The following is a 25,390-nucleotide window of genomic DNA, read 5'->3' on the forward strand; positions in this document are numbered from 1 at the left end:
AAGAAGGCAAAGAGGACTGAAATACCCGACATTGAACCGGGATGCATACTGCCAAATAAGAAGGAAATGTGACGGAGCGAGAACGCAATTCGAGTACCCTGCAGTGCTGAGCGGACAGAACCCCAGAGGGAACACATTCGGGTGTCCTGGTTAGGGCCAAAGAGAATCGCGGCAGTTTTAAAGGGCTTGTGGTCTTCAACCTTCCCGTAGAAAAACGTCTGCAAAATGGGAAAACTGCATTTCCTTCCGAAGGTAGACATGGACAATAACAGAAAATGCGTAGATATATCCCATAAACTTAGGTTCTGAACAAGGTATTATAATCGAATTCAGGCTTTGGGTATTTGGACCTAACTGCATCTCACCCTTAAATAAAAACGCTATATCTTATACTATACACGTATGTGGACTTACCGATATCAAAGCTGTTGCTTATCAAATTCACTTGATTGATGCGATTCACTACGAACATCGCCGTAATTGGATCTCGTGTGATAATCGAAATGAAGACATCCCCATCAATCCAATGCACCAAATCGTCGATAATTTCCACAGGTTCGGTGATGTTACCACCGCCCTGATTTCCATTTTTGTGGATTCGAACTCCTTCGGTACAAATGACTGGATACGCTGTCGATGTGGAGGTCGTTGTGGTGGGCGGTGGTGTCGTTGATACAGATTTCGTAGTCGGTCCTTTTTTCGTGAATTTCGTGGCAGCCTCAGTCAAATTTGTTACTTGAACGAAAATAACAAGAAACCAAATAGCTGGAAGAAAAGTTAAAATTGAAAGTTATTTTTTTTTTTAAGGAAAAGATTATTTTTGGTTCAGCCCAATAGGATTTGATGGGCCATAAAGTTCGTGGAACCCAAATGCCTATTGTGCGAAGGAAAGGAAAGGAGGGCTAACCACCATATTGCGGGTAGTAAGTTCCCGGAATTCAGGAAGGCGTTGACTGCAAGAAAAAAATGAGTTTTATTCAAATAAACCTCAGTCATTGCAGGTTCGCTCAGGACTTACTGGAGCAGTCCAGTTATGAACCTCAGATGCATGCCATCATAAGTGAATCATACAAAAACCGTGACGGTGCTGAATGGGTCACAGACTCGAGTGATGGAGCAGCGATATGGGCTTGCGGTAGCCAAACTATACAATGCTCCAGCCAGTCGGCCAGTGGTTTCGTGTGGGTGAAAATAAGCGGTGTGTACGTGTACACCTGCTACGCCCCATCCAGTCTCACATTGTCTGAATTTGAAGACATTTTAGACAACCTTGTTCTCGATGCAAGGGGACCAAGTTTAAAGGCGATTGCCGGTGACTTCAACGCTTAGGCCCTTGAGTGGGGAAGCGGCCGAAGTCTATTAGAGGCTTTTGCTCAGTTGAATTTTATTTTGGCCAATGAAGGTGATGCGGGCACCTTTCACAAAGATAGGTCTTCCTCAATCGTAAACCTGAACTTTGTCAGCCCTGCACTGGTGCATGGTATTCCTTGGCACGTTAGCGGGAGTCACACCAGCAGTGATCGCCAGGCAATCATCTTTGAACTGAGTAGGGAGCCACAGGCCGGGAAAATAGGATATCTAAAACCGAGAAGGGCATCAGCCTACTCTTCAAAAGCATTGGACCAAGGAAGCTGCTTGGAAGTGTGGCTAGGCCAACCTACTAGGGCAGGCAGTCCCACGGAGAGTGCTCTTCATGTCACACAATACGTCGCCAAGGTATGCGACGCGTCTATGCCTAGGAGGTGCTCAGTAGAAGACCCCACTACTGTGGGATAGTGAATTGGCCAGCCTTCAATCAGTCTGCCACCAAGCCAAATGAACAGCTCAGAGGTGGAAGGAAGGAGTGACCAGTATGTAGTATGCTTGCAAGATAGTCCACAAAACCCTCAAGCATTCCAGTCAGCGAAGCAAGCGGCAATGCTTTAAGAAGCTCTGCTCGGAAACGTATGTAAACGAATAGGCGAGCCCCTATAGAATTTTAAGGGGACAATTAAGACGCCGATCATCCCCCCAGATCACGTACCCTATTCTGTTGTTGAAAATCATCCAGGGGTTATTTTCCCACCAAAATAGGGGTACTGACACATTTCAGAGATCTCTGAATGTGACGGCATTAATTCAGTGAATAGGTGGTAACAAAGCTCCGGGCTTGGGCGACGTACTGAACAGAGCTCTTAAGCTCGACGCAAAATCCAGACCGGATATTTGCGCTGAATTGTTCGAGGGGATATTCCTTACAGCATGGAAGCAGCAGAAGCTGCTGCTAACGCTAGTAAACGTCCAAATTAACCATCCTCTTATAGACCCATATGTCTTCTAGGCACTATGGGGAAAATGTTGAAGCGGATAATTTACAACAGATTACCCCCGATCGTCGAGAGCCAGGGAGTTTTTTCAGATCGGCACTATGGGTTCCGTAAAGCCAGATCAACCATTAATGCCATCAAAATGGTTACTAGCATGGAGGAAAATGTAATTCACGGAAGGGGCAGTGCCAGCAAATATTGCATGGTGGTGGCCCTGGACGTGAAGAATGCATTTAATTCGGCTAATTGGAACCTTATATGAGAGTGCCTGGCCACGACTGATGTCACCTATCTCACAGCTATTGTCGATAGTTACTGGCGAGAACGGACTCTCTGGTCTGACACCGCCGACGGACCCAAGAAGTACGTTGTCCCCACGCGTGGCCCACAGGACTCCATACTTGGTCCACTACTGTGGAATATCATGTACAATGATGTACTTAACTTTCCGGTTCCGGAGGAGGCCACGGTGGTGTGTTATGCCGATGATATAGCATTGGTTGTAATCGCAAAACATCTAGACAATGTTGAGTTATACTCTGACGAAGCAATCAGTGCTGTTATATCCTGGTTGGAGCGCGCTGGTCTGGCAATTGCGAAAGAAAATCCGGAAGCGGTCCCTATCACAAAGCGCCGAAAGCAAAATTACGCCCGAATTTAAATGGGCAATCACATCGTCACCTGCAAGCCGACCATCAAATACGAACGGAGGGATAATAGATACAAAGTTAAGTTTTAAACAACAAGTGCAATATGCTTGCAACAAGAGATTCACGACGATTATGGCCCTGACAAGAATAATGCCGAACGTAGAAGGGCCACGGTATACTTGAAGGCTACCCGTTGTCAGAGTGGTGAGCTCAATCTTTCTTTATGCCATCTCTATTTGGGGAAAAGCATTTCGCATGTAATGCTCATAAACTGAGAGCGATTTGTAGGAGGGCAGCCCTAAGGGTGTGTTCTGCCTTCAAAGCCGTCTCAGATGAAGCTGCATTCGTCATCTCCGGAATAATGCCAATTGACCTCTTGGCAGATGAGAAGACGAGTATAAACAATCTGAAATCAGTGTTTCCTTTGTCAGAGACGAAGAACATCGACAGAAGGTCTGTAACTCGATGACAGGAGCGTTGCAACCACTCGGGGAAAGGTCGGCGGACACACAGGTTGATCCCTACCATCAAGGAGTGGCTAGGAAGACAGCATGCGGAGATTTATTATAATCGAATCTAGTCTTTGACGGGGCATGGAGGATGTTGCCAGTACCGCTTCAGGTTCAAATTAGACAAGTTGCCCAATTGTCAAAACTGCGAGGAAATCCCCGAGAACCCTAAGCACATAACCTTCCACTGTCCGATGTACAGGAACGAGAGGAAAAACCTAGAGCAAACTTCAGGTGAAGCACTGATACCGGAAAATGTGGGAAGGAGAATACTAACATCGCAGGAGGATCGGGATGCGAGCAACTCAATGATCGCATCAATCCAAGCCAAACTGCGAAAAGCGGTGACAATATTGGTCCTGTATTTATGGGTGTTTGCTAGCTATCCAGTCAGTTTGTTTTCGACGAAAATTTGACAGGTTTGACAGCCCGCCCACACCTTAATATTCCAGTAGGCCTCCTGACTGTCCGGTTGTTGCTTCACCGACAATCCAACTATTTCTAGGTAAAATTGTTCGTATAGAGAGCTCTGCGTCTATGTAGTCGTTAGGTATACTATAACCCTTGAGACTAGTATTATTGTATCACTGTATAACAGGTGCATGCGATGCCACAATACCCCGTCAGCCCTTGTATTCCAACAAAACATCAGACCAATGATAACCTGGAAATCTCAATGTTAAGATCATTGTGTTGCTGGCGAAATGTTTGGAGGCTGGAGGAGCAATACCGGGATCACCAAGATAAGCTCCAGAAATATATATGAGGAAGGAATCGCAATTGCTACAGGCAGCTATTTCTCAATGCTAACGCAGACCAGTGAGCCGCTGTATACTGGATTGTAAAGAACAAGATACCTCGTCAAGGGCACAAGTGACGTTCCCGTGGTTCTATTTGAAATGATTACACTGCTTTTTCTTCAACAGGAGGCAGGCGGACTTCAGCAAAGTATAACAGGACATCTCATTCCCTGAAGTTACTCAATAGGAACTGCGCGAGATCTGCTGGTGTTTTTGTGATCAACGCATCAACGAACGTCTCAAATCCAAAGTTTACCGGAGTGTCGTTCGCTCCGTTGCCCTGTATGAATCAGAGTGTTGGCCGAATATCAAAGACAATGAATGGTACCCCGCAATAATGGCGGCGACAATCTTGTATTGTATCCCTGGCGTAACGCGTTCGAAATGAGGACATCCACAATTGATATGGATGTCGATATCGTAGAAAACTTTCCCGAGAGATGTCTTCGATAGTATGGACGTGTAATTCCCGCTGAAAAGAATCGCCAAGGTTGATCTTAGCAACGAAATCGATGGGAAACAGTCAAAAAGCCGACTAGAACAGAAATAGCTTAAGTCGCTACTGAACGGGACAAAGACTGGAGGAGAAGAGATTGTCAACAAGGGAGAGTAGGCATAGTTGACGTGCTATGCACTATTCAATCGTAACTTGCAACCATATATTAGTATAATGGCCCATTTTTAGGACAAAGCGTATTCAGCTGTGAGCACATTATTTCCGCATTTCGTTCATTGAATCTCGGCCATCAGAACGTAGATATTTTGCTAAATTGAAAATTCTCGCATGGAAACCTATTTTCCGTATTAAATAATATTCAAATACCAGGAAACTACACACGACATGATGGAGGTACTTTAATCCTCTTAATTAAATTATGTAAGAATTGCAGAGAAGTGAGGCAGTTACAAAGAAAAATAAATCGTTTTAAAAACCCGACTCATATTATTCTTGAATAACAGAGTATTAGCGTATGCAAACTCCAGAGAATCTCCATTAAAATTACATATTCTTAGTGATTACTACTTACCCTTCAAACTTAACCGAAACCAGCAATTCATTTTGGCAGTTGATGATTGCTCCAGGGATGACTTTCTTTGGCTGATTTTATTAACAAACTATTTAGTACCGAATCAGTCTCATTTTTGAAGCAGTTGACCTCCAGGTCTTTTAAATTTACATCATGGTTAGAAAAGTATCACTCGTGTCATGGTTGATATCCAAAATTCATACTCTATGTGCATCCATATACCTAGAAAGAAATCATCTTTATTAGGAAAATTGATATATTTCGTCGTTTACATATATAAATTGAGCACTCTGTCCAACTCTGTTCAAAAGAAAACTAGTGTCGATGGTCGTAAAGAATACCAATTCCTGAACCTTCATTTCATAGGAAACAAATTCCATGAAAGGACATATTTCGAGAGCCTGAATTTCCGCGTCCCTTTTAGAATGCGAAGGCGGTAATGAAATATTTAAATAAAGCTCCAAGCTCCAAGTCTAGACTGAACAAAAATAAAATCCTACCCGAGGTCGACCAAATCGTATCAACCCCCGCTAAAATCATGAAGTGGATCATTCAAGCAGTGATCACTGAACCTGACTTTCAGAATACCAATCACTTTGAAATCCAAGTATTTACTGGGAATTAAACGCAAATCCCCACCCTTAACCAGCCTTCCTAACTTAGAATGCCAGTTCACTAGCCCTTTCCTACACATCTACCCGGCTTAAGACTTCATCCTTTTTTGAACCCATATTTGGGCGAACTACTTTGTCAAACTTAAAATTACCTTTAACTACTCTAAACATATATATATAAAATGTACCAACTGGTCCCCCAAGATTGGAGGTTGGGTAGGGCTGCCAACCCTATACGGAAAACCGATGTTACGAGGCCACAATAGGAGCCTCGGACAGGATGGATTTTACATCGACGAACCCGGCAACGACAACGGATTAACGATTTGCGTATTTTCTCATGTAACGGGCGCTCCCTGTACAGACGGAATGTCGCTGAGCAGCTAGCCGATACCCTGTCTCAATATAAGGCTGATGTAACAGCATTGCAAGAGATGCGATGGACAGGGACCGGTTTCCTGGAAAAGAGCCGCTAACCATATATTATAACGGCCATCCAGTAAACCATGTGCTCGGAGTAGGTTTCTCAGTCAGCCAAAAAATGAAACCTGCTGTTATCGTCTTTGAAAATATAAGTGAAAGGCTATGCACTCTGCGGATCCGAGACAAATTTAGAAACATAAGCCTCACAAACGTTCACGCCCCTAAAGAGGAGACTGCAGTGTCGGAGAAGGATACCTTCTACCAGGCAGTCGAGCGGACCCTTGAAGATAATATCAAAATCCTACTTGGAAATTTCAACAGTCAAGGAGGGAAGGAGCCCGAATTCAGGCGATACGTTGGCCCCCATAGCTTAAATAGGGATACCAATGATAACGGACTACAGATTATTCAGTTAACAGTATCGCACGAAATGGTTGTTGGAAGTACCTGGTTTGTGCGGAACGCGGAAACGTGGGCCTCTCCAGACGGGACCACTTTCAACCAAATTGACTACGTGCTGATTGAACACCGCCACCTCTTAACCTTGATGAATGTCAGGACATATAGGGAGGCCAATATAGACTCGGAGCACTATATCGTTGGCATAGTGCCCCGAGCTCGAATTACGACACCCACCTACAATCCCCTCTGACAATCAGGTGAGAGTGAATACTGAAGCCGTCCACAACACAACCCTCCGCGACACCTATAAGAGGGAAATGGATGCCGCAATAACCGCAATCAACAGAGATCCTGGTGACGAAGCATCAACAAATGATCTTCACAACCACCTGAAGAACGTTATCATTGATACTGTCACAGAGATACTTGGCCCCAGCCGCAAAAAAAGTCGGAACAGCTGGTTTGACGACAAATGTAAGCTACCTTTGGAACGGAAGAATGCCGCGTACCGAGTAATGTGGCATTCTCAAAGAACGCGGGCAAGCGTGAACTCCGGCGAGTGGAGAAGCGACTTCATAGACAGGAGAAGAAAGCCTGGGAGAACCAACAAGTCTGTGAACTAGAAAAGTACCGGGAGCAACTGCACCAAGCGTGCAAGTCAGCAGGATGAAGTCGATGCTCATCCTGCCAAGACAAAGAGTTAAATCTGATTTCCGACAGAATGGGCATATTGGAGCGATGGGTTGAGTACTTTGATGAATTGCTCAACAACCAAAATATCCGCGAGTTGGAGGTCCCGCCAACTGAAGACGACGGACAAATGCTGCCAGCACCAAGCATAGAAGAAACAGTCCGTGCAATCCACTGGTTTAAAAACCATAAGTCGCTAGGAGCCGATGGAATTACACCCCAATTGATTACATCTGGTGGTGATTGATTGCACCAAGTGGTTCATCAATTGATGCCAAAGTATGGGAGAGAGAATCAATGCCTGAAGACTGGCAGCGAGGCATTATCTGTCTCATTACATAAAAAAGGGGAATATGACGCAATGGAGCAATTGCTGAGTATCATCTATAAGATATTCTCCTCTATCTTGCTGCGCCCAGAACATCATTGGCCCATACTAAAGAGGCTTCACTCCAAGCAAATCAGCAACAGATCAGATTTTCTCTTTGCAAGCGATGGAAAAACTGCTGGAATATGGACATCAAGTGCACCATCTATTCATCGACTTTAAAGCCGCCTATGACAGCATCTTCTTTTTCTTCAGCCTTTGTCCCGTTCACAAGCGGGGCCGGCTCGTCGTGATCGGTTTCGCCATTTGGCTCTATCGAATGCCTGATCTGGGTGCAATCTCGAGGCTTTTAAATTCTAATCCAGCGTATCAAGTCACCGTTGTTTCGGCCTGCCTTTTGGTCGTTTACCATCGACTTCGATGTTCAGACCAATCTTGGCAAGTGAATTCTCGTTAGCGCGAATTGCGCGACCATACCATCGAAGACGCCTCTTTCTCGCAATATTTCCACGATCGGTGCAACTTCACAACGATCGCGGATATCCTCATTTCGGATGTGATCGAAACGTGTCACGCAAGACGGGCAACATTGCGATAAATTTTAGATTTGAAACATTCGTTGATACATCGATTACAAAGAACACCAGTTGTGGAACGCCACTTCATTCAGGTTGCGTTAATGCGTGAAGCAATTTCATAACGCAATTCTCCATTGGCTGATAGCGTTGACCCGAGGTATTTAAATCGCTCAGTTCTGGGCAGATCACTGCCGCTGACAGTGATTATGCCTGTTTCATGGGAATCGGTCGTCAAAAATTCAGTTTTGTTTAAATTCAATCTGAGACCGTGTTGCATGAGGCGATCATTCCATTTTTGGACAAGTTGCTCGAGAACATTTTTGCTATCAGATGCTAGGAAAATATCATCTGCACAAATGGGGAAGTAATCGGATCGGACAATAATTTTAATATTCTGCTAGGCTACCTTTATTTTTCCATATTAGAACAGTGGTACTTTCTTGCCAGTCAGATGGTGTTCTTCCTTCCTGAATAAGGTCCTGTGGCTTTCCCCGATTTCAACCTTTTTATTACCTCCTCGACATCAGTTGCGCTGACAGTGAAGCCCATAGTGTTTTACGTAGGCACTTGTCGTGAGACTTAATCCTACAGTTCTCTTAAGACACGGATTGATTTTGTGACCACAATCAGAGCCCCGCTGAGACAAGCAACAACGGTACCAGTCTATACCAAGTGCATGGCTTAGCATTCATACTGGTGGATGCAAGAATTACCTAAATCTCTAGCGAACTATGGAGTACGGCACCCGTGTTGAAACGCAACACCACGCCGAGGCCCGAAGGTCTCTTCTCGCTTGAGCATAACCACAACCCCCATGAAGCTCCCACTAGGGGGCCTACCGCAAATAACCGAGCTGTACTCACATACAACGGGAGTTCACGCGAAGTATGAGAGTCCAGGAGCTATCCCGGTTCACATGATACCAGTATACTCCTGGTAAGGTTTCGTGGCCGATTACCACTTCAGATGAGTCCCCGTGCAGACTCGGGTCTGATTGTCCTGATTAGGCCTTTGGAGCATTCGCCTACTGCATCACGGCTGGCAAGCCAAAATAAGTACAGCGCCCTCCTCGAGTACGTGAGAGTTGCACTGACAGATGGAACTGGTCCAAATGTCGGCAATGATTGTGGAAGTGGAGGATGACCAAATTCTTCAGTTGAAATCTGCTCGAAGTATCTCGCCACTTATCCGTTGGGGCTCCACGGTTGGTAAGCAAATTACCGTTCCTGTCATTTTCGCAACAGAAGTGTTCGATATCCACTCTCATTGTGTTACCGTCTGCCCTTTCACCCACATGACCATTAAGGTCGCCGGCAATAATAATATAGTCGTCAACAAGCACGTGACAAGTCTTTTCATCGAGAAGTTGCCAGAAGACATCTTTCTCAGAATCAGGTCGACCTGTCTGTGGTGCGTACGCGGTGAAGAAGTGAATAGTGCGATCAGGTGATATAATGGTGAGCTTCATCAGCCGATCATCAAATCGTTCGACTTCTTTGATGGCATCACGCAAACCCTCTGAGATGGCAATACCAACACCATATTGAGTGTGAGAAAGAGTTTATAGCCATTTTTACCGCGTTCGCGTTCTATGTTGCAGCTTTTGGCACCAGACCATTGGGTTTCTTGCAGTGCGCAGATATCAATGCGCCTTTTCCGAAGGGCTCTTGCAAGTTCCTCCGTCTTTCCAATTAGGATACCAGCATTTAGCGTGCAGACACGTATTTAGTCTGTCCGTCCTGCCGTCCTTTAACCTGGCCCTGGAGAAAGTGATCCGTGATGCCGATGTAAACGCGAGAGGCACCATCCTCTTCAAGTCCACCCAACTACTGGCCTACGCTGACGATATCGACACCATGGGAAGAACAACCCGGGATGTACAGTCTACCTTCATCCAGATCGAGCAGGTGGCGCGAAATCTCGAGCTAGACATTAATGAAGGCAAGACGAAGTACATGGTAGCAACGTCAGCGCCAAAACCAATAGAACAAAAGACATCATCAAATCGCACTAGTCAAACGAAAACAATGAAGATAGAAGATTACAACTTTGAGACCGTTGAAAATTTCACCTTCTAGGGCCGAAAATCACAACCGCTAAGAGCTATGACGATGAAATCTACGCACGGTTGTTGGCAGCCAACAGAGCCTATTTCAGCTTACAAAAACTGTTGCGCTAGAAACATCTCACCATAGGGTCATAGCTCCTACTTTACAAGACTATGATCTTACCAATCCTTATGTATTCATCGGAAGCTTGGATCCTTAGCAAAAAACGACTGCGAACTCTTGGCCGCGTTCGAGAGGAGAATCCTCCGAAGAATTTTTGGCCCCCTACATGAGGAAGAATGATTCCGTAGTTTAATAACGACAAAATCTCCGAGCGATACCACGACCGTCTGGTTGTGGATAAAAATCCGGCTCAACAGGTTGCGGTGGGCGGATCAATTAACCTGTATGGATGAGGATGATCCATTCCGAAAAATATATAAAGGCAACATCTATAGTAGAAAAAGAAGACGAGGAAGACCCTGCCTGAGATGGAGCGATGGCGTAGGCCAGAACGCCAGGCAGCTTTTAGGGATTTCGAATTGGTGGACCTCGGCGCAAAACCGGGATGTCTGGAGTTCTTTATTAAGGCAGGCCTAGACCGGATACCGGTTGTTGTGCCGTTGATGATGATAATGATCTGGAGCTGCATAGCACGTCGTGCTCGTAATACCTAGATATACAGTTTTTTTACAATGAGACTAGTTTCCAGTAAAACCTTTTTTGGCTTACTACAATACGGATGGAGGTGAACATAGGCCTTATAATAGCAAAGTGAAACAAATGCCTCCGTGCCAACACAAATGCCTGCCTGCAGGGTACAAAAGCTATTTTGGGAAACGAAGAAATAGAGAGCAAAGTCACAAAACTTTCCATGGTGGTATGTTCATTTTTTTTACCGGGTACAAATTTAGCGTCCCCTGACTAATGGGATGTTGATTTAGTCTCTCTAGATACTCCTTAAGTCTGCATAGCCATCTTTCCCAGGCTTCAGTATGAAATCTACCCTAACTTTCCGCCAAAGGGTAAGCAGACTCCGTTAGACACCCTATAATATTTTTTTAGAGGTCGCTCTATACCCACCTTGCCACTCATTCAAAGCGCTTTGAAATCCTAAAAAGATAGTATAGCGGCTCTTATTATTTTTCTACCTGATACCATCGGTCTCATTCCAGACCACAGTTTTGGATTGAAGGGTTTGCAGGAAGCGTTGATGAACCAATCACCTACTTTCCCGGATGATGGACCTCTGAGAGGATCTGAACTGATTCAATTCTGTAGTTTGTGAAAGCACCACCCAGGGAGAGTCCAGTTGGACCAACTCATTCTCCATAAGTAGAGTCTCTTTTATGACTTTTAGTTTGTGACAACATGTTCTAAAGAACTCTCGTTTCCAATTTCTTACGAGCCACTATGAATTCCAGTAGTTCAGTCCAGCCTTTGTTTGTTGCAAACAAACCTTATTAAAACCAGTTCACAGTCTGTCTGTCATTTTTCCAGTTTTTGAGGAGGTGGAAATCTTCAAAAGACACTGGCCTAGCTTGTGAGATCCCTACCCCTCCACTTCCCGAGCTCACTTTCTCTTTCTCTCGACGCCTCTGTCTTTCGCAGTTTCCTCTGGATAGATGGGATCATCCTCCTGCATGCGGGCATTCTTCTCACTAAATTTTCTGGAACCAGCACATCTCCTAGAATCTTTTCTAGATTCCTCCTTTCTTCCACAAATTTTGAACAGTTGTTGTCATGGTTTAGTTGATCGGGCGAGGTATCCTGTTCAAACCTCTACAGGTATTGGCGGTATTCTCAGTGCCCCTGGGAAACTGGATAAGATTACAATTAATTTCAGCATGTCGTTTCTCTAACTATTCCTTGATGGCAGAAATCAGCCTATGTATCACCGAAACCTTTCCCGAACGTTTCCTACGCTCTTGTTATCTATTTACAGATCTCTCCCTTTTGGCGTTCTTCGTCTGCAATAAAAGAGAGGTAACCTTGATATTATATATATTTATCATTTCATCTGCCAGAATACCAATCGGCATTATTCCCGAGATGAACACAGCATCATCTGAGACAATCCTGAAGACAGAGCACACCCTGAAGGCTGTTCTTCTAAAGGCTGCACTCAGTTTTCTAGCATTGAATGTCACCTGCAATGTCTTTCCCGAAACTGAATTTGCATAGAGCAAGATCAAGCTCACCACCCTAGCTATATGCAACCTGGAAGTATATCCTGGCCCTACCATGCTCGGCATAATTCCCATCAGGGCCATAATTGCAGTGGATGCTATGTCCCAAACATACTTCGCGTATTGCCTGTAACTGAACTTCCCGTCTATCATCATTCCCACGTATTTGATAGTCGTCTTGGAAGTGATAATATGATTTCCAACTTCAATGCGGGCATAACTTCTTTTAGGGCGCTAAGGACCGCTTCCGTTTTCTCCCCCGCAAATATCAAATCAAAAGATCTGTAACCAACCCTTAACAGCATTGATCGCTTCGCGTTAGTATAACTCAGCATCTTCGAGATGGTTTGCAACCACAACTAGTGCTAGAACACCTGCGGAGACGACGTACTGCTGGAGTCCGTCACCGGTGTTATATCAGAACCTCCGTTCTTATAAATAGCTATTGATAATAGCACCGGGAATACCGATCTTGGCCAGAAATTCATTTCTTACATCCATGGCCACCACCACACAATATTTCCCCGAAATACTCATTTCATAAATTGCATCTTCGGCCAAGCCAATAACCAATTTGATAGCGTCGATGGTTGATCCGGCTTTACAGAACCCTATTCGGTATGGCATGTAGATACGGGAATTTACGTCCTATCCTACGGCAGATCCTCAGCAGCTAGTCTCTGGTGACTGGCGGAATTTACACCACAGCCGCTGGAAGCTGTCAGTGCCCCCTTGCTGGAGGAATAATCCCTCGATGATTTTTAACAAGAGGGTTGGACGTGTTATCTACGAAGATGACGGGCCTCTAAATCGCCCTATAACGATTCTATAGGCGCTCCCCCACGGTTTTACGTCCGCTTCCGAACAGAGCTCATTAAAACATTTCCTCTTACTTCGTTAGATGGTGAGTTTGAAGGTTCACGGACTTCCTTACAGGTGCACTCTATTTGCCCCCGATCAATTCTTCCTACCGCTTTATGAGATGCTCTTTTAGCTCAGTGGCAAGTTTGATCGACGGCTGTCCCTATTCCACTAGTAGTTGGGTCTCCTACTAGGGATTACACATCCCCTATTCTTGGACGCTTACCACATGCTTTGGCAATGCATAGTGCCACATGAACAACTCTTTATTAGATTGATCTAACTACACCTCTATGAGGATCTGCTCAAGGCTTTAGCAGACCAGTCTGAAATGTTTCTCGATTTTGAACATGGCCGTGCTCTGCATTGTGGCCCCATCCATAGCTCAAAGATTGTCTGGTAATCGCTGTGGGTATAGCCCTCACTGACGCGCCAGGACACACCACATGAGAATGCAAAGCTGACAATGGATAAGTCTATGATTGAAACAGATCTACGATTGAAACAGACCACCCTTTTCGAGTAATGCATACATCTCCTTCGATTCTCCTTCGTGTGCCCTGGCCAGAATTATACCCAGCGCCGCCAAAGCAGCTCATAAACTGCGCGCCCTTGCATTCGAATCTGTGCTACCTCATTCAAGGGCCCCAACATTGAAGTCACCAGCAATCATCTTTGGACTACCTCCCCTTGGATCGAGAAGAAGTATTTCCTCGAATTCAGGCAGTGTCAAACTTGATGGGGCGTAGCAGCTGTACGTGCGGCTTATATTTCCACCCACACAATACCGGAGGTTCGTGGTACATTGTGTGGCTTATTAACCGTATGCCTATATTGCTACTCCACTAGTCTAATCTGTAAGTCAAACGCCACCATGACAGTTTCTCTAGGTTCCGCTTATGATGGCCATGCGCAAGTGAATTCTGAGTCAACCTGCAATGATTGAGCTCAGTTTTGCATTCCAATTAGTGCCTTCCTTAATTCCGGGAATTTGCCAATTTGTCTGTCTATCCGTCCGTCTGTCTATCTGCCTGTTTGTCACACGCACTTTTCTTAGAAACAGTTGCACCCATTAACACGAAATTTGGTATGAAGGTTGGAACTGGGAAACCCCGCTCATGCAGTAAATTACATAATTGCGTATTGGAATTAAGGGCGGAGGTCTCCATATACCTAAAGGAAAAATGCAAATTGGTTTTCACCAAATAGTCATGTGGGGTATCAAATGATAGGTATCGATCATTATTGATACTGAAGGGAATGTGGAGTCTGAAAAGGGTCAATTGTTTCAATAACCCGTTGTGATCCGCGCGCATAGCATGGGGTGAGCCAGTCGGCTCCAGCCCATCGATATCCTCGATATCTTCTGACATGGCCACCGTTGCGTCGAATACTACAAGTAGTCTGGAAAAAGAGGCATTTACTTCCCAAAAACACGGAAAAATGCTTCACAAACTGATCATTCATTGGCTTATAGTAGGGTGACTACACCTGGTCGGGATATCTCGCAGGACCTAATGCTTCGTCCATTTAAGAGAAGCTCGACAATCCTACGATCTCCCCCGAAGTCAACTCCGAAGAAAGGTGGTATCCTCAAGAAGGTCAAATTCGATCCGGAGCTGATGGACCTTGGGGAAAGGGTCAGCCGAATCAGAGGCTCCTGAAAAGGAGATTCCACGCTGGAGCTGAAGAAGTCTCCGAACAAAACGACTGTTAATTTTCTCCGCAAGGACGAGAAGTCCTTAGGGGAAGAGACATAAGTAGAGGCCAGAAAGCAAGAGATAAGAGCATTGATGAAATCATGACCAAGGATATCCGCGAGGCCTTAGAAAAGCAGTTCGGACCACTCGGTTTGCAAGATCCGCAATCAGAAAACTGAAGAAAGCATACGAAGGCACGCAAATAGCAACTATAAGCTTATCAGCTGAAACAGCGTTCAAACTGCTAGCGGCTGGTAAGGTAACACTAGGTTGGGCCGTTTGCCCACTCAGGCACAGGTGTCTCTCGAGCGCTGCTTTAGACGCCTTGAATTTGACAACATATCAGCGAAAAGCACCGGTGACTGTGATAGGGCAAAAAGATACAGAAAATGTGGCCAAGAAGGTATGTCCAGGGAGTGCACGATTGAGCCCGAATGTATGCTTTGCAAAAGGAGAAAGGGTGTCGACTGTCAGCACGTTGCAGACAGCAGCAGATGCTCAGTGCTTAGGAGAGCCTTGGATGCAGTAAAGAAATGAGATTGGATTGGATTAGATTGGATTCTTCAGGGCGAAGATAGTTGGCATTTACATACAGGGTGCGGCAGCATAACTTCCTTTTTAAAATGCGCGCCACTCAGTTGATGTGATAGCGGAGCGCTAGTGGTCTCGTTCAAGAGGGGATACTGTAAAGTTTTGTCCCGACGTGGTTCAGTCGCCATCATGCGTTGGAATAGTGAGGAGCGTGCCTTTGCCGTTGAGGTTTACTTTTCAAGCGGATGTTCGGTTATTGCAAAACAGCGTGCATTTCGCAGTCGCTTTAATTTAGCCCCGTTGGCTCTCGTCCCAGACCGCAAATCAATTGCTACACGGATCACTACATTCAGACAAACTGCAAGTGCGACAAAAGGAAAAACTGGAGTCCCTCGGCCCGTTAGATCACCTGAGAACATTGAAGCAGTGAGAGCGTCAATGTTGCGATCGTCACGGCGTTCTGCGCGCAAACACGCATCTGCCCTTCGACTATCCGATCGTTCTGTGAGAAGAATTCTTCGTGATGATCTTCATTTTCATCCCTATAAGATGGCGATAGTGCAAGAACTTTCAGAACGTGACTTCAATTCTCGGATGAACGCGTGTGAGCTTCTTCTTGATGTCGTTCCCGAGGGTGCTATTGTTTTTTTAGCGATGAAGCCCATTTTCATTTGTGTGGGTCGGTTAACAAACAAAACATGTGCTACTGGGCTGACACCAATTCTCGAGAATTGCATCAAAAGCCTTTGCATTCACCCAAAGTCACAGTGTGGTGTACAATTTCCTCAGCTGGAATTATTGGTCCCTGGTTTTTTGAGGAAAATGAGGTTACAGTGACAGTGAATTCGGACCGGTATGTAAACATACTACAGAATTTTTTTTTCCCACGGCTAGAAAATTTGGATTTGGGGGACACTTGGTTCCAACAAGACGGTGCAACAGCATACACTTCAAGAGCATCGATGGCTGTTTTGAGGGAACACTTTCCAGAACGCCTTATCTCAATTAGAGGCGATTTGGAATGGCCGGCACGCTCTCCCGATCTGTCCCCTTGTGATTTTTTTCTATGGGGTTTTTTGAAATCTCGTGTTTATGTGAACCGTCCAAGAACCCTAGAAGATTTGAAGACCAACATCCAAGAAGAAATTGCCAACATAACACCTGCTATGCTAACAAGAGTCATGACAAACGCCAGAAATCGGTTTACGCAATGTATGGAGAATGGGGGACGTCACCTAACAGATTTGATCTTCAAAACAATGTAAATAAACACCTCAGACATCTACCTACATTATAAAAAATAAATAAATATTTTCCGATGCATACAATAGTTTTTATTGCGTTTTGAAAAAAGGAAGTTATGCTGCCGCACCCTGTACTAATAATGGTGGTCAAGGGTAGGTCCCAGGGCGAAACGTCGATTGGTACCCACGATGGAGCATAAAACCTGGAAAATGCCTGCTGAAACAACACCAACAGCTCTACTACCAAACCCTATCTCCACTTCCGCGTGGTGACCGCTGGGAGCTCTTTCGCAACGAAAAGCTACAGACGGAGAAGGATGAAGGCGAGTCTCCCGCGCCTAAAAACGGGACAAATTGTACAAACTGGTCCCCCAGGTTGGGGGTTGGGTAGGGCTGACAACTCTACATGGAAGAAAACTTGTTACAAAGCCACAACAGGAGCCTCGGATTGGACGGATTATACAACGACGAACCCTTGCCGGGTTCTCCGGGACAACGGAGTAACGATTTTCTCATGGAACGTGTGCTCCCTGCACAGACCGAACGCGGCTAAGCAGCTAGCCGATACCCTGTCCCAATATAAGGCTGATGTAACAGCGTTGAAAGAGATGCGATGGACAAGGACCGGTTTCCTAGAGAAGAGCCGCTACACCATATATTATAGCGGTCATCCAGTAAACCATGTACTCGGAGTAGGTTTCTTAGTCAGCCAAAAAATGAAACCTGCTGTTATCGGCTTTGAAAACATAAGCGAACGGCTATGCACTCTGCGCTTGCGAGGCAAGTTTAGAAATATAAGCCTCATTAACGTTCACGCCCCTACAGAGAAGACTGCAGAGTCGGAGAAGGATACCTTCTACGAGGCAGTAGAACGAACCCTCGAAGCATGTAACAGGCAAGTAGGGAAGGAGCCGTATTCAGGCAATACGTTGGTTCCCATAGCTTACACGAAAAAACAAATGATAACGGATTGCCGATTATTCAATTAGCAGGGTCACATGAAATGGTTGTTGAAAGTACCTGGTTTGCGCCGAAAGCGGTCCACAAACATACGTGGGCCTCTCCAGACGGGACCACTTTCAACCAAATTGACCACGTGTTGATCGAACCACGTCACCTCTCAGCCTTGATGTCAGAACATGTAGGGGGCCAATATAGACTCGGATCACTATCTCGTTGGCATGGCGTTCCGAGCTCGAATAACAATACCACCTAGAATCCCCTCTGACAATCAGGTGAGAGTGAACACTGAAGCCATCCACAACACAGTCCTCCGCGACACTTATAAGAGGGAAATGGATGCCGCAATAACCGCAGTCAACAGAGGACCTGGAGATGAAGCATCGACAAATGATCTTCACAATCACCTGAAGAACGTTATCATGGATACGGCCACAAACATACTTGGCCCCAGCCGCAAAAAGCAGTCGGAACGGCTGGTTTGACGATGAATGTAAGCTAGCAACGGAACGGAAGAATGCTGCATACCGAGTAATGTTGCATTCTTAAAGAACACCGGCACGCGCAGAGACTTATCACCAACTCCGTTGAGCGGAGAAACGACTTCACAGACGGAAAAAGGAAGCCTGGGAGAACCAACAACTCTGTGAACTAGAAAAGTACAGGGAGCAACCGCACCAGGCGCGGAAGTTTTACCAACAAGTCAGCAGGATGAAGCCCTAGACACCTCGATGCTTATCCTGCCGAGACAAAGAGGGAAATCTGATTTCCGACAGAATGGGCATATTGGAGCGATGGGTTGAGTACTTTGATGAGCTACTGAACAACCAGAACATCGGCGAGTTGGAGGTCCCGCCAACTGAAGACGACGGACAAATACTGCCACCACCAAGTTTAGGAGAAACAGTCCGTGCAATTCATGGGCTAAAAAATCATAAGTCGCCAGGAGCCGATGGAATTACAGCCGAACTGATTAAATATGGAGACGGCCAGTTACACCAAGTGGTTCATCAACTTATGCTCAAGGTGTGGGACAGCGAATCAATGCCTGACGATTGGCAACGAGGCATTATCTGTCTCATACATAAAAAGGGAGATATCATACAGTGCAGCAATTACAGAGGTGTCAAGTTGCTAAGTACCATCTATAAGACATTCTCAACATCAAACCGCACTGGTCAAACACGAAGAAGAAGAAGGATAGGATAATACAACTTTGAGACCGTTGACAATTTCTCCTATCTAGGGTCAAAAATCACAACCGATAACAGCTACGATGATGAAATCCGCGCACGGTTGTTGTCAGCAAACAAAGCCTATTTCAGCTTACAAAGACTGTTCCGTTCGAAACGTCTCACCATAGGGTCAAAGCTCTTACTGTACAAGACTATGATCTTGCCAGTCTTCATGTATTCCTCGGAAACTTGGGTTCTTATCAAGAAAAATTGCGAACTCTTGGCCGCGTTCGAGAGAAGAATCCTCCGAAGAATTTTTGGCCCCCTACATGAGGATGGACGATTCCGTAGCCTACACAATGACGAAATCTATGAGCGGTACCATGACCGTCCCGTTGTGGATAAAATCCGGGTCAATAGGTTACTGTGGGCGGGTCACTGAATGCGTATAGATGAGGACGATCCCACCCGGAATGTCTATAAGGGCAATATCTATGGTAGAAAAAGAAGGCGAGGCAGACCCTGCCTAAGATGGAACGATGGCGTAAGTCAGGACGCCAAACACCTTTTAGGGATATCGAATTGGTGGACCTCGGCGCAAAACCGGGATGTCTGGAGTTCCTTATTAAGGCAGGCCTAGACCGGATACCGGTGATGATTTTGTAATACATCGGCACCTAGAGTGCCAAACTGGCACTGAGAGCCAACTGAGTATATGGTACTTCTCAGAAAATTATCTAACAGACAAATATACCATCCTCTGCATAGAACTACTGGACATCCTTAGCATAACTATGGGACATCACTGCAATTGATCAAGGATTACGCATATTGTATCGGAAAGAGAAGTAACATAAACCGTCATAAATTAATCCTTCCGGGAACAGACCATTTCACTGCAACTTGTCAAAGCAAGAGATACGCATACAAAATACAGCTATACCATAAAAGGGATCAGCCAACCTGCAGAATCCGGGACACTACGGAGCTGAAGAAATATGTAAAGCAAATGTTGAAAAATCAGTACCGCCACCATACGACCCTACTGGCAAATTTTTATGGGTTACAAGGTTCCAAGGTTCCTTCTGGTATTTTTCGCAGTAGTTAACAGATGATCCGAGTATTCCGTATTTCTAGGATATTATGTTTGTGCTACACAAATATTTCCAAGGCACAGGTGTTCACTGGAAACTTGTATGCGTAAGACCAATGCATGTCAAATCCTACCAAATGGCACGTAATCCTTGCGTTGGTCCTAACTTAATGCTCAATAAAAATGATTCATTTATGACCAACGTATTCCTTAAATTATAGTTACCATTGGAACAACTGAAAGCGATTACAATAGTCCAAACTGCATAAAACTCGGTATCACGTAGGTAATAATCACTAGCATTCACCTGGAGTTAATAATCACTTGTTTACACTGAATGCAAATTCAGGTGCAAATTGCATTAGGCATAACATATCCATGCGACGAAACCGCACTTCCACCCAAAGGCCCTTCGGAAAATTGATTATTTATTTTGCACCGAACGCTCACTCCACGGAAACTTGAATTTTCTCAGACCATGAAAAACTATTTGATAACTGTCAGACTTTTCACTATTTTCCCTGGTTTTCTGTAAAGAAAATTTTACGTAAATAACATCGTTTTGTCAATACTGGGTTAGTTACGATTAAAACCAATTTGCTTCACGGTTCGATAGGTTTCAGCTCAATTCGATTCGATTCACTAATCGGGAAGGCAAAAGATTCTGAGCGAGGCCAGATGGATCCCAAATACGAAGTCAATGCGTCTAATGAGTGTTTTCCGGCTACCTAACCTCCCTGAGGCCTAATAATTGAAAATCTGTCTTCCAAAGGGCACTTATAAAAAACCAATTGATGGATCTTGACTGCACCTTCAAAATCAAATTAGAAACACAACGGATAGTCACCACCTGGTTCGCGCTATTGTCTTGGAAGGCACACCGCTTTGTTATGTCGCTACAAATCGACTGGTTGTTATGGAAATTCACATAGCGGACGGCCTACCCCCATCGGCTCAGACTCTTGTACATAATTATGTTTAAGGTGGTAAATAAACATTCTTTTCCACATTTCAGCTTCAATATTTCTTATATCTGAAAAAAGCACCCTTCATGCTTCCCATAGTACGCTACATTCCATCCCTCTTGTAATATTCGATACAAAGGGTGGACAGGTGCCACTTGATTCAATAGACCACATGTGAAAAAGGTAATCGGACGACGGCCTAGCAAAATTTTGAAGTTACTTTCTGTCCGGCACCTACAAATTTTGAGATTCATTGGTCCGGAAAATAAAACTATGTCCGTGGGTGGAGTACTAAATCCGTTGCCAGACGCTTGTACTGTGCAAAGATATCCTATTAGCGTTCGAACGGTTACGTTTTGAACCCTAGTGAACTCCACTATTAAAAGTGTGTCAATGCGATTAGCACTGGTTTCGATTGCGACCGCATACCTAATTAGTGGAAAAACAAGAAAGAGGAAAAAGAAAGGGTTGGAAAATGAGAATAGCGTCGTAAGTGCTAATTTTTTGATTAGGTACACTCTCTACATAGGTGTAGATATGTCTGACAATATTTTGCTGGATTATTCGAGAATTGCTTTGCATCTGAGTTGATTTAGTTAACTTTTTTATAAAGAAATCTAAGATTTAAGGAAGACTTTTATCGCTCTGCGTGCAATTTCAAGGATTTTCACTAGAATAAATCTGGACGAGAACCGACTTGATGTAAAGTGCAATGCCCCGTTCAGTCTTCTTCCCTTCTCTGGATCCAGTCATCCCTATCATATCTAGGCCAAGTCTCGCGATCTCTTTCAACGTCATCATCAACCGGTATCTGGTCTGGGCCTGCCTTAATAAAGAACTCCAGACATCTCCATATCCCTAAAAACTGTCTGGCGTCCTGACTCACGCCATTGCTCCATCTCAGGCAAGGTCTGCCTCGTCTTCTTTTTCTACCATAGATATTGCTCTTATAGACTTTCCGGGCTGGATCATTCTCATGTTGAGCCGGATTTTATCCACAACCTGACGGTCATCCCTATGTAAGGGGCCAAAAATTCTTCGAAGGATTCTTCTCTCGAACGCGGCCAAGAGTTCGCAATTTTTCTTGCTAAGAACCTAAGTCTCAGAGGAATACATAAGGGCTGGTAAGATCATTGTCTTGTATAGTAAGAGCTTTGATCCTATGGTGAGACGTTTCGAGGGGAACACTTGTGTAAGGCTGCATACTGCTGGCTTGTTGGTAAAACTTCCGTGCTTGGTGCGGTTGCTCTCTGTACTTTTCGAATTCACAGACCTATTAGTTCTCCCAGGCTTCCTTTTTCCGTCTGTGAAGTCGTTTCTCCGCTCGCCGATTACAGCAATCTTCCTTTCCCTTGGTAGTTTACATTCGTCATCAAACGAGCCGTTCCGACTTTTTTTGCGGCTGAGGCCAAGTATGTTTGTGGCCGTATTTATAATAACGTTCTTCAGGTGGTTGCGAAGATCATTTGTTGATGCTTCATCTCCAGGATCTCTGTTGACTGTGGTTATTGCGGCATCCATTTTCCTCTTATAGGTGTTGCAGATCGCTGTGTTGTGAATGGCTTCAGTGTTAACTGTCGAGCTCGGAGCACCATGCCAACGAGATAGTGATCCGAATCTATATTGGCCCCCTCCTATATGTTCTGACATTCATCAAGGCTGAGAGATGGCGGCGTTCGATCAACACGTGGTCAATTTGGTTGAAAGTGGTCCCGTCTGGAGAGGCCCACGTATAATTGTGGACCGCTATCCACGCAAACCACGTACTTCCAACAACCATTTCGTGTGACACTGCTAATTGAATAATCCGCAATCCGTTATCATTTGTATTTTGATAAGTAAGCTATGGGAACCAACGTATCGCCTGAATACGGGCTGCGTCCCTACTTGACTGTTAAAATCCCCAAGTATAACATCTGAGATAGTCTTCGAGGATTCGTTCTACTGCCTCGTAGAAGGTATTCTTCTCCGACTCTACAGTCTTCTCTGTAAGGGCGTGAACGTTAATGAGGCTTAATTTCTCTCGCAGGCGCAGAGTGCACAGCCGTTCCCTTATATTTTTAAAGACGATAACAGCAGGTTTCATTTTTTGGGTGACTAAGAAACCTACTCCGAGCACATGGTTTACTGGATGACCGCTATAATATATCGTGTAGTGCCAGGAAACTGGTCCCTGCCCAACGCATCTCCTGTAACTCTGTTACATCAGCCCTATATTGGAACAGGGTATCGGCTAGCTTCTAGGTAGCTTCATCTCTGTACAGGGAGCGCGCGTTCCATGAGAAAATGCGCAAATCGTTATTCCTTTGTCATTGGCGGGTTCGTCGTTGTGTTATCCGTCCAGTCCGAAGCTCCTGTTGTGGCTTCGTAACTTCGGTTTTCCGTGTAGAGTTGTGTACCCTAAGCCAAGATACAAAAGCATATAATTGAATTCCTTGAGCGCCTTCAGTTTCATATAAAATCCTTACCCTGGTGACCAGGCTAGCCAGGCTGACATTTCTCCCCGACTATTTGTAGCACCGAAATATGGACTCAACAAATACACAAAAACGAAGGATGGAAGAAAAGGCCGTGGTGCCAGACGCGTCAGGGGACAAGCTACTGACATCCAGCCAGGAGACAGTAGCCATCGGGGGCACTAGAGGCGGTGTCAGCTGTAGCACCGTCGTGCTGAAACTAACCGCAGGGCCTCCATGGGCAAGTTGACAGACGCTCTACTGATTTCCAGCTCAGAATCGACTGTTGTCGAACTGAGTGTAGCGAGTACCAACCATAATACTTCTTAAACGAACTTTCGACATAAGTGAGGACTGACAAAAATGTCGGTCGCCGGAAACCGACTAAGAATCGGAGCTGCACTAGAGTCCTACTCAAGAACCAGTACCGGAGGACCGTATATATTCCAGGAATGATTACAAAGAATAAGAAAACCAGCACTGCTGCCTAGCGGAATGAAAGAGATCACGTTATATAGCAGGTAATTGTAGAAAAATGTAACTGCAAACACCTGGGAGACCAGCAACAAACAAAACCCACCGCCTTCAAACGCAGTCGATCTCTAGACGAGATCAAGCAACACCCCTTTTCGAGGTCACAAGCGCAAAAGCCAAAGTGTTCCGCACCGCGAAATCGGGTGACCTTCCTAGATCGAGTCGACGCCGCCAAAGGGCTGTTGGAGGAGATGAAAATTTACGATCCGACGGGAACTGACAAACCGCCTACCCTAGCAGATCATGCTAAGAGCAGCGCAAATCAATCTGCAGCGCTTGAAGTGTGCCTCAGTAAATCTTCTGGTCTTCCTCCTAAAGGAAGCGCAGAGAGGCGACCCCCAACACCAAAGGTGCAACGTTGATTGGGACAGACCTAGAACATGTATCCTCACCAAGAAGAGTCCGCACGCTTTTCTGTATCGAATGGGAGCAGACGGGAGCGGAGAACGTCTATATTTCTTCGCCTAAAATGAGCCACGACCCATCAGAGGAACTACAACATTTGATGCCCATCATCGAAACAACAAAAAGGCAATCTGTTGATAGGCTGCGAAGAAAATTCAAGGCATACGCTATGGGTCAGCACGAAAATCAACGGAAGGGGTGAGTCATCTATCAGTGGATAGCAGAGACAACACACCAACCTTTCATTGCTCCACCAAATCGATATCCCTCAAAGCTGTCTGCGTCCTGACCTACGCCATCGCTCCATCTCAGGCAAGGTCTGTCTCGTCTTCTTTTTCCACCATAGATACTGCCCTTATAGACTTTCATGACTGGATCATCCTCATCCATACGAATTGGGTGACCCCCCAACGCAACCTGTTGAGCCGAATTTTATCCACAACGAGACAGTCATGGTATCGCTCATAGATTTTATTGTTATCTAGGCTACGGATTCGTCCATCCTCATGTAGGCGGCCAATTTTAGGAGGATTCTTCGCTCGAACGCGGCTAAGAGTTCGCAATTTTTTTTTTTCTTGCTAAAACCCCAAGATTATAGTCTTGTACAGTAAGAGCTTCGACTCTGTGGTGAGACATTTCGGGCGATTCGATGTTTTTCGTTCTTTGATTTTTAGCGCTGACGTTACCACCATGTACTCCGTCTTGCCTTCATTAATGTACAGCCCGAGATTTCGCGCCACCTTCTCGATCTGGATGAAGGCAGACTATACATCTCGGGTTGCTCTTCCCATCAAGTCAATATCGTCAGCGTAGGCTAGTAGTTGGGTAGACTTAAAGAGGATGATACCTCTCGCATTTACATCGGCATCGGGAATAACTTTCTCCAGGGTCAAATTAAAGA

The 25,390-nt window shown here is 45.2% G+C and overlaps 1 protein-coding gene across 4 annotated transcripts in view; it reads right to left on the reverse strand.

Annotated features, from left to right (window-relative positions):
- Positions 1-21,025, reverse strand: part of LOC119660190 (protein bride of sevenless) — a 30,915-nt gene extending 9,890 nt beyond the window's left edge. The window contains exons 1-4 of one of the 4 annotated variants that reach the window (XM_038068607.1): positions 20,941-21,025; positions 20,355-20,658; positions 5,294-5,515; positions 415-765 (exon numbers count right to left, since the gene is read on the reverse strand). In XM_038068607.1, coding sequence (XP_037924535.1) covers positions 415-765; positions 5,294-5,324 — 382 coding nt within the window. In that variant the 5' untranslated portion in view covers positions 5,325-5,515; positions 20,355-20,658; positions 20,941-21,025. Of the gene's footprint in view, positions 1-414; positions 766-5,293; positions 5,516-20,354 lie in introns of all 4 variants that reach the window. The other 3 variants (XM_038068605.1, XM_038068606.1, XM_038068608.1) reach the window with 3 other exon arrangements.
- Positions 21,026-25,390: the final 4,365 nt, after the last annotated feature.

This window comes from Hermetia illucens, chromosome 6 (genome assembly GCF_905115235.1).
Source record: "Hermetia illucens chromosome 6, iHerIll2.2.curated.20191125, whole genome shotgun sequence".
In the NCBI taxonomy this organism is placed as follows: domain Eukaryota; kingdom Metazoa; phylum Arthropoda; class Insecta; order Diptera; family Stratiomyidae; genus Hermetia; species Hermetia illucens.